The sequence below is a fragment of the Borostomias antarcticus genome (assembly GCF_949987555.1).
Source record: "Borostomias antarcticus genome assembly, chromosome: 11".
Lineage (NCBI taxonomy): Eukaryota > Metazoa > Chordata > Actinopteri > Stomiiformes > Stomiidae > Borostomias > Borostomias antarcticus.
In genome coordinates this window covers 19,252,442-19,262,441 of record NC_140244.1, presented here as the reverse complement: position 1 = coordinate 19,262,441, position 10,000 = coordinate 19,252,442, and the positions used below count along the sequence as shown (strand labels likewise).

The following is a 10,000-nucleotide window of genomic DNA, read 5'->3' as shown; positions in this document are numbered from 1 at the left end:
TTTACAGAATAATTGGTACTCAGAATAGAAATAAGGAAGGTAGTTTACACTGCAGTGTATGTTGTCATATTTGTGGCAACAGGATGAATTTATGCGGTGAATGAATATTATTCATATGTTGTGGTCCTGAACACAGCCCAGTTGAGTGGAACCGGAGCTGACCTCTGGCCCTGGTTTGACCTTGCAGTGACCCCTCTGATGCAGAATGGTAGGGTTGTGTACTAAACACTCCAGTGCCTTCCCGTGTGCCCATGTCCTTTTAAGTGTGGGAGAAAAAATAAACTGCATTCCTGACTAACTTATGAGACATGGAGCTTTTTACTTGTGTGTGTGTGTGTGTGTGTGCGTGCATGTGTGTGTGTGTTTTTTGCTACTCATGGACTTATACTTAAGCACTAGATTATGCCCTTAGTCACTTGTTTAGAAAGATACACTGAGTAGTAGTTCACTGACTACAGTACCTACATTAAATTCAATAATTGTAAGTTGCTTTGGATAAAAGTGTCTGCTAAATGACTGTTGTGTGTGTGTGTGTGTGTGTGTGTTAAACTATCCTTGTGGGAAACAAGAACACAGGTATGTTTGTTTGAGTGTGTGTACACATTGTATTTTCGTGTGGTTACTGCCACACACTGGTGATGCCCTAAGTGTTCATTTAAATCAGCCTTGTTTGATATCAGTAATTTACTTTGCAAATGATATTGCATCAGCTAATTACAAAAGATTATGATGTTACTGCCATATAAGCAGTGGACTGATTAACCTGCTTCTCTGCGTTTTTCAGGAGGGTTAGTAGAGCTGAGATGAAGACCACTGCCTCTCAGTGTTTTGTTTGGAGTGATAGACTGGTGAAGGACTGCTGGTCAAAATCACTGGAAGGTAGAATTTCGGGCCCCAAGATTGATCTTGCAGTGCGTCACTCCAGGTGAAGTTTGTTCACGAGGCCACTAGATGGCGATTGTCTCCTTTGTATGGTCCTATAGATCCCCTTTATGGTAATGATGACCCACAGACCTAATGATTAATTGATTGATTGGTTGATTTAATGAATGAATGAATCATATTGCTTCACCTCATGTATATTGGGAGCCTATAATAAATTATATTACAGGCACTCACATAGCATTGTGTGTGTGTCTGTGTGTGTGTACACAATCACTAAACCTATAATGTATGGAGGTGTTGTGCCCCTATATTTGATGTTTGCAACGCAAAAAAAAGTTAGGGTTAGGGTTCCCTCTGCCACGTTTTGCAGGTCTTAGAGACCAAACGCAGTTTTCTCATGTTTTAAGTCTCATCACCATGCCATTAAGGCATAATGCTCTTTTCTCTCAAATATCCTGTGTTCTCTCTCTCTCTCTCTCTATCTCTCTCTCTCTCACACACACACACACACACACACACACACACATATGCTTACCCTCTTCCGTCTAATGTCACGAATAATCTAGCGTTCCCAAAACGGAGCACTCAGTCACATCTCTCCAGTGATATCTGATCCTTAACAGCCGTGACTCGTGATGGTCGACCTCCTACTCCCTCTGGGTGCACGGGGACATCACATTAGGGCTTATGTTGGTCTGAGCGAGCAGTGTTTAGTGTGTGATAGGGGGCAGGGGGTCGCGTATAGTCCCATATCAGGGAGCACTTTACTGCTCTTCCACACTGCCAGATTTGACGCGCGTGACCGTGCTCCAAGATAAACACTACAGATCCGGGCCGCTCCTATCAGCGCAAAATACATTGCCAAGTGGTGATGGGGAGACGCGCACGGACCTGGGGGAGGTGAATCCAGGAATTTAATCATAGCAGTGTGCGGGTGGTATATTTGAACAGTGTCTGTTGCGATGGCATGATCTCTGCATTAATTACGCTTTCATATTCCACACTGGCACTTTTTGAGAGGAAAAATATCCCACAGAGAACTGTGGTGATGACTCATTCCCGAAATCTGTGAAAGACAAGCATAATTCTGTAGGCCTAGAGAAAGAGCTGCAATTTCACCTCTAATCGTGCATTTTTGAGAGGGGCACATGTGTTGCGTTTTGAATATTTATGAGGCGAACCCCCAAAAGCTCTGCAGAATCGATGTGGATGTCAAAAACCGGAAAGGTGTGCTGGTGTGCCCATCTGGTAGCACTTTCACGGTACTTACCTTACCGTATGTGCGCAGACGTAACCCCTGCGTATCTGCAGAACTAATCGTGGAGCTGATGGGAACACGGGCCAAAGGAGGTGGTAGAATGACCTGCCATTAACCCAGGGATGAGCGGAACCCCCATGACTGGATGTAGCTATATAGGTCCGCATCTCTATCCACCATATTGAAAAAAAGTTATTTTTTGTTTAGAACACTGTATGCGTTCAGCCCATATTGAAAGCTATGCGTATTGCCATCGCGCAAGATTGCGGTTGTAACTTCTTTTTTTTTATAAATGAAATGGATTTTAAAGCAGATTTCCAATCTTATCCGATATCCAATCTTTCTTTACTGAGACAAGTCATTCCACCCCAACTATAGGATATCTCCAAATACGTACAAAACGTTTGATCACTTACACGGGGGACTTATTACTCTTGGGTTGACAGAGAGAAGAGCAGCAGCAGCAGCAGACTCCGCTCACAGCTCTCTGCGCCGCGGCTGCTCGGCTGCTCTAAGCAGAGAAAAGGAAGCGAGGCGCTCTTATCACGTCACTCTGTGTCTAGGCGTTGAGCAGGAAACAGTCTTTCCTCCTGGATCGTCGCAGTAGGAACAAACACTGTACTTTTTTCTTTACTCAATGCACCCCTCGGCACAGAACACGCGGAACCCGGCCAGAAGGAAATATGCCTCCTTCGATAGAGATAGCTGTTCTGATCCTCGGTCTCCTGCTTCTGGAATCGCCCTGGAGTGCCCATGGACCGCGCCTCGCCCGCGCGCTACAGATCCAACAGGCTTTCGCGTCTCCAAACCAGACCAATAACTTCGTGGTTGACAAAGTGTCCAGAAAGGTCTACCTGGCCACTGTCAACACCATCTACCAGCTGAACGGTACCCTGAGTACAGAGGTGGAGAAGAGGACGGGGCCGGTGGAGGACAACCTGTTGTGCCACGCGCCCCAGCTGCCCCAGGCTCCGTGCGAGCACCCGAAATCCCTCACTGACAACTACAACAAGCTGCTGGAGCTGGACCGGGAGCAGGGAGTTCTCCTTGTGTGTGGTTCTGTGTACCAGGGTTTCTGTGAGCTCAGGAAGATGGAGAACATTTCGGAGATAGCGGTAGAATTCCCCCCCCAGGGAGAGAAGACTGTGTTCCCCAGCATGCTGAATATCGCTGCCAATCACCCCAATGCCTCCACCGTGGGGCTCATCTTCAAGGGCCACGGGGGAGACACTCGGCTTCTGGTCGGAGCGACTTATACCGGTGCTGGCACCGTGTTCTTCCCTAAAAACCACAGCAAAGAGGACCTGCGCTTCGAGAACACTCCCGAGATTGCTATCCGGTCTCTTAACATCAAGGATTTACCCCGACTTTTCACCTATGACATCAACCCTTCAGAGGACAACGTCTTTAAGATCAAACAGGAGGTGAAAATGAGAAATAAACTTAACTTCGTCCATGCGTTTATACAGAAGACATATTCTTACATTGCCATCAACAATGATGCCAAAACGAGCCAAAAGGAGAGCCAGCCCAATAGCATCCTCGCCAGGATCTGCTTGGACACGGAGGGAACCCGCAAGTCCACCTCGGGCCCGGAGAGCCGAAAGCTCACCGAATCCTACATCCAGATGCCGTTACAATGTGGATTTAACGGTAACATCTACAACCGGCTCGTGTCCGTTCACCCAGCGGAGATCCACGCCGATAACGGTGGGACGGAGTCTTACCTCTTCGGCGTGTTTGCGAAAGCGGACAGAAAGTCTGCGCTGTGCGCGTTTAGGTTCGCGGACATCGAGGAGGAGATCCGACAGGGTCGGAGGAACTGCTCCAACTCCCCCAGCAGCGATGTGCAGGTGCTGGACAGCGTCATTCAGGGCTCGGGCGCAGCGTGCATACAAAAGGGGACTCTGGTGGTAAGTACTAGGCTCGTTGGCTTTGGAATCATCATTATCATATTCAGAGCGAAATATAGCCTATGTTCTTATTGTGATAATAATACAAACACAATTTTAATGATTACATGTGAAAATTCGTGTTTACACACACTACAGAATGTTTCTCAAAATATAGGCCTAAGCAATAAATGGCCCTGTCAGGTGAATGCTCCATTATGATAGCCTATCATCTTTAAATTAATTAAGAGATTGTTAGGCTATAGGAAAATAGCTGGTAGGCCTACTCATTATGAACATTTTGCTTTTGATATAACAAACTTTGTTTATCAGTTGACTATAAATAATGGATGATCTTTGTAATGAGTGGTCGCTTCGTTTCGAGGAGAAAAACTCCCATGTCACGAGCGCGCCGAGGGTCATGATTACGTGAAGGATCCTCCAAAGCTAGCGAAGGTTATGGGAACCGCGCGAGACGGATCAGGGAGCCATCTCTCTGATAGAAGAACATTTAGTCTAGTAGAGGCGAATGTTATGACTTCCCTCAATAGGCCTGTAACTCGTGATCAGACTTTACGCGCATGCTTTCGGATAGGCCAGAAATATAAAAATGCCTGAATCATAAAAGGGCTCATTATGTTTCACAATCACACAGTCAATGGCAGTACCTCATAAAATAAATGTTCTGCGCGTGGCCTCGGAGGAATGCCTTGTGTTTTAATTGACTGACAAGCTTTGTAGTGACAAGCTGGTTATTGGGCTGCGCCACCGAGAGACCCCCAGGCTGTTAGGCCATAAAGATGATGGGGTCCCAAAAGAGAGCAAATCACGCACTACTATGACCAGGATCTTGTGATCCGACGACGTATGGCCCGTGGGCCTTTCCCTTCGACACCAGCGTGTATGTGGTTGTCTGAGACGAAAGCTATGAATATTGCCCTGAGAAGAAAGGATTTCTTTGGTTTAGTGTTTATTCTGCTGTGACTGGTGAAATCTGATATTTTTGTAGCGTTCCTGGGGGCCCTCTCAATTGAAGGAAAGCCAAGAACACAATTTATGATAAGTGTATAGAGGCCGAGAAGAGCTGCCCGTGGGAACGGCCTGCCCTCAACAGATATCCACTGAGATTGTTTTCATATCGCTCCTCTGCTCTCCATGAACACCCAGAGAAATCTCTCTGAGTCCCGCTGCTCATAAGCGTTTATGTGCTATGAAATGAAAATGTGTTGTCTTTCATTCTCAAGGCGGAAACTATAAAAAGGCAAAGTCACAGGGCTGACAAAGTATTTAATAAAAAAAATGTGTGCGCTACTAAGTATCCTTTCAGTAGACCAGTTTATTACAATTCCACGGCAATAATAAAATGTCTTGAGATACATACTTCCTGACAAGAAACACTTTTAGGGGATATTCTTCACTAATGTTATGTAATACATCCTTTAAAGCCTTCTGTGGTGTGATTGTCGCACAGCTTCAGCAGGAGCAGCTTGACTGTGGGGCGGCTCACCTCCAGCACCCCCTGGCCCTGCAGAGGGCCCTGAGGGCCACGCCCTTATTTGAGGCCCCTGGGCTCAGCTCGGTCGCCGTGGACGATGTTCACAACCACACTGTGGTCTTCCTGGGCACCAGCACAGGACGACTCCGCAAGGTGAGAGACTCGCACACGCACACACGCACACACGCACACACGCACGCGCACACACACACACACACACACACACACACACACACACACACATACAGTGCATTATAAAATAGTTCATTGTTCAATTCATTCCCCATTGTGTAGAGAGGGCCCTTGAGCTAGGAGAGTCAGCTTCTTTGTATATGAGACTGAGCTGATGTTTATTTCTCTGATGTGGCTTTCGAGGTCCAGGTTTACAATAAATTCAAGAGGTTCTTCATGAGTCTGGGCAGGAGCGAGCGCTTTCATGTCGGCCTCTCACCGTAGAGCCCAGATGTGGGCACGCGGCAGTAGTCCCGCCCCCTCTTTCCTGGCTCTCGCCCTCAATCCAAACCATTAGAATCTGATGATGAGGAGATGTTTCGATGTCCACTCGTCGTTATCGCAGCGTGTCGTCAGAGTTGTCTCAGACAGAAACATCCACGGTCTCTTCACCGTGTGAGCGTGACTCATTCTTACCGTTCGTTCTGGATTTTTACACAAAAGTCCGCAAGCAAGCTCAGCTTGACAGCATATGTGCCGGGATCAACCTATGAGAGCCTCCAATTAGCGGAATTCCTTAATTCTGTCTCACCAGCATTCCAAGTCACCCCCAACTGAGCCGACAAAACGGCCCCGACACACAGAACACCACACGTTACCTCTCAGCTGTCTAGCAGGAAAAGACATCAAAGTCTCTCTGAAAGCTTTCTGACCCTATTGTTCTGCATTAGACTGCTACCTTTTACTACATTAGAAATATTCAGCTGGAGGGCGTTTCGTTTCGGGGCCCCTGAAAGAGCTCCTTGTTTGTATGAAGGGACTTTTTTTTTTAGCCCGTACTAAAATATAATTGGTTGTTCGGATGGTTTGCGTTTATGCCGGATGTATGTGTAGACGATGATGATGATGATGATGGTGTGTGTGTGTGTGTGTGTGTGTGTGTGTGTGTGTGTGTGTGTGTGTGTATGAGAGAGAGAGAGAGAGTGAGTCAGCTTGATTGTATGTTTGTAGTTGTAGGTGTCTGGCCTGGCTCTTGTGCCCCAGACAGAGAGCGGTTCCGTGTGTTTATATGTGTTTACCCCCGTGCATACCTTTGATTATGTGCTGTGTGAGTTTTAACAACTTGTGCTGGTGCGTGTGTGTGTGTGTGTCTGTGTGTGTGTGTGTGTGTGTGCGCGCATCCTGGGGCCAATGCATGGCGTGTCTGTTTTTATGTTCCATGTGGCATACAGTACACTTACAGTACTGTACTATGTGTGTGTTAAATACATTTTGAGTGTGTTTCTGTTTGTGTGTGTGTGTGTGTGCACACGCGCGTGCATCCGTGCGCGTGCGTGCGTGTGAATCCTTGTAATTTTGGCGCGTGAGTATACGCCTGCGTGTGTGTTTGTGTGTTTGTGTTTGTGTGTGTGTGTGTGTGTGTGTGTGCATGTGTGCGCGCGTGCCCTTTTATTTGTGTGTGTTTGCCCCGGGGGCAGCACTGTAACCGAGGGTAATGGGGCTGTTAGTGTGCGTAATGTGATTCAGGCCTGGAGTTGGTTCAGACGGGACGCGGGGGAGCAGCGCTAGAGATTGAGTTAGACTCTGCTCCTACTGAGTTAGGCTCTGCTCCCGTACGCAGGAGAGACCTCAATGAAGTCATGACTAATTACATACAGGACACGTTAACTAAGTCCTCCTCCTCCTGCTGCAGCACCAGCACACTTTCCCTTTTGTTTTGTTCTCTTTTAGTGTCTGTTTTCTCCGTCTATCCATTTGTTTCCACCCCTCTCTCTACTCATTGTCTCAACCACTAAAGGGCTCTTTGATTAGAGATTTGTAAACAAACACACTGTCTGTCTCACTCTTTTTCTCTATATATCTCTCTCTTTAGATCGTTCTCTCTCTTTCAATCTCTCTCTCTTTCTCAAACACACACACACACAGACGCTAGTGCGCCCCCTCGCGCGCACACACACACACACACACACACACACACACACACACACACACACACACACACACACACACACACACGCAGCTTGCGGCAGCTGAGCACTCCTGGGTTGAATTGAGCCTTTCATGTGCAGGCAGACAGATAATAGGGAGTCAGGGTGACCTGCCAGCAGAGCAGCTGTTTTGTACCACCTCTCTCTCTCTCTCTCTCTCTCTCTCTCTCTCTCGCTCTCCCCTGCTCTGCTCTCTGTCCAGGTGTGAGCTGCTGTTTTCTGTCCCCCACCGGTCCACTCTCTGTTTGTTTGTTGTTTTGTTTGTTTGTTTGTTTGTTTGTGATGTATTCTTTATTGGCCTGGATGCAGGGTAGGCATCACACGGCTGCATTGTCCTTAGAGCTGTGGCACACAGACTGTGTGTGTCTTGTGTGTGTGTGTGTGTGTGTGTGTGTGTGTGTGTATGTGTGTGTGGTGTGTGTGTGTGTGGGGGGGGTGTATTTGTGTATGTGGGGGTGTGTGTTGAGGTAATGTCTCTCATCACAGGTTCAGTCATAGGTTTATGTGTGTCTGGTTAAATGGTCACTGGTTAACCTTAGTGGGTGGTAGAGATCCACCAGATAAGCAGATAAGAGCATTAGAGCGAGTCCTTGTGTGTGTCTGTGTTTGCAGAAGTGTCTATGTGTGTGTGTGTGTGTGTGTGTGTGTGTGTGGGTGGGTGGTCTGTGGATGGAGAAGTAGCCCAGTCTCTGGCTGGCTCGTTGGTGACAGGATATTCTACTCGCAGAAAATCACAGAAAATCAAAGTTTCACAAAAACAAGTTGGCTAACTGTGTGGCAGGAAGTCACCGCCTCTAGCATTTGTTTTTCGATGGAACACGTGTGTGTGTGTGTGTGTGTGTGTGTGTGTGTGTGTGTGTGTGTGTGTGCGAGCGCACACGTATGTATGCGCGTGTGATTGTGTGCGCACAAGTGATTTTGTTGAGGTTCCCTCTACATGACATTATGCAGGGAGAATAATTTTCAAAATGTAGTTTTCTGTGTGTGTAAGTGTGCAATTTGCCTATAAATACCACAGAAGGTTAGTTGAGGAGTATGTCCAAGTTCAACAGAAATACTCTAAAAAGTACTGTCAAAGTGACAAATATCATCACAGTAAAAGTGGATGGGTTTTCAAACAGGGAACCAAAGCAGGGCGCGCGTGTGTGTGTACTGTATGTTTTTACAAATCTAATTTACATTATGACCCCTTTTCATACACACTGGAGCACAGATGCCCTAATTCAAGCAACCTGCGTAGCTTGCAGAAGTAGGCTTACTGTACTGTCATTGGTTACTGTACTGTCATTGGATACTGTACTGTCATTGGTGCTCAGCAATGTTGTACCTTTCTGGGCGTACAAGACAAATAAATACAACTCCAGAATGTGTGACAGCTGGAATAGATAACTTCATCTAATCCTAATCAGTGAAAATCTGATCTGTGGGCAAACTTGGCTCTTGGCTGTTAAGTCTTATAATATTCCTTAGGCTATAGATTGTGGAGGACGGTACAGTATCTTTCTCTCTCTCTCTCTCTCTCTCTCTCTCTCTCTCTATACAGTCGCTGTAAGAATCTAAATGGGTGTACAATCAAATCAAATTAAACTTTATTTGTGTAGCACATTTCATACACAGAGGCAACACAATGCGCTTTACAGAGAGCAATGGGGGGGGCATAGGTCCCATCCCTACATATTCCAGAGGGAAGCAAAAAACCATAATACCTCTGGGACATGAATATGCTCTGTGATATGCAAATGTCCTCTCTGTCCTCCACAGCTGACCCTCCTGAAGAATCTGACAGTGGCCAACCAGTGGACACTGAAGCTGCCAGCCGGCGAATCAGTTCACCACATCATGACCTTTGACCCCAATGACAGGAACTTCCTATACCTCATGACCTCTCATCATGTAAGTCTGCATAATCCCTACTCTACTGTACTGTTGCACTTAGTGTAATTAATTAATTCATTCATTCATTCATTCATTCATTCATTCAATTATTCATTCATTCATTCATTCATTCATTCATTCGTTCGTTCGTTCATTCATTCATTCGTTCATTCGTTCATTCGTTCATTCATTCATTGATACGCTATACAGTGCAGTACTTCAAGCAGTTTATATAGCTAGTAATTACAGATAGTTTTAGAATAAAGATCGCTACAAGATCATTCTGATCATCAGACACATGTACCTCACCTCAGGTACTGTTTTGCAGACTTAACAATTTTGCAAGGCAATCCATATAACTCCTCCACAAACCATGTAGACAGCACATGCTACTGCGCGTGCTATTGATGTGAGGATGTGGTCGTATGCACCGTAC

The 10,000-nt window shown here is 46.3% G+C and overlaps 2 protein-coding genes across 2 annotated transcripts in view; both read left to right on the top strand.

Annotated features, from left to right (window-relative positions):
- The window catches only part of tmcc1a (transmembrane and coiled-coil domain family 1a), a 31,481-nt gene extending 31,241 nt beyond the window's left edge, over positions 1 to 240 (top strand). Inside the window, 1 exon segment of the mRNA XM_084445917.1 lies at positions 1 to 240. This exon segment is cut by the window's left edge and continues 2,116 nt beyond it. The gene's annotated coding sequence lies outside the window, so the exon portion shown is untranslated.
- Positions 241 to 2,826: 2,586 nt separating this feature from the next.
- Positions 2,827 to 10,000, top strand: part of plxnd1 (plexin D1) — a gene marked incomplete at its 5' end in the record, with an annotated part of 65,695 nt that continues 58,521 nt past the window's right edge. Inside the window, 3 exons of the mRNA XM_084445604.1 lie at positions 2,827 to 4,056; positions 5,507 to 5,683; positions 9,451 to 9,582. Coding sequence (XP_084301730.1) covers positions 2,827 to 4,056; positions 5,507 to 5,683; positions 9,451 to 9,582 — 1,539 coding nt within the window. The remainder of the gene's footprint in view (positions 4,057 to 5,506; positions 5,684 to 9,450; positions 9,583 to 10,000) is intronic.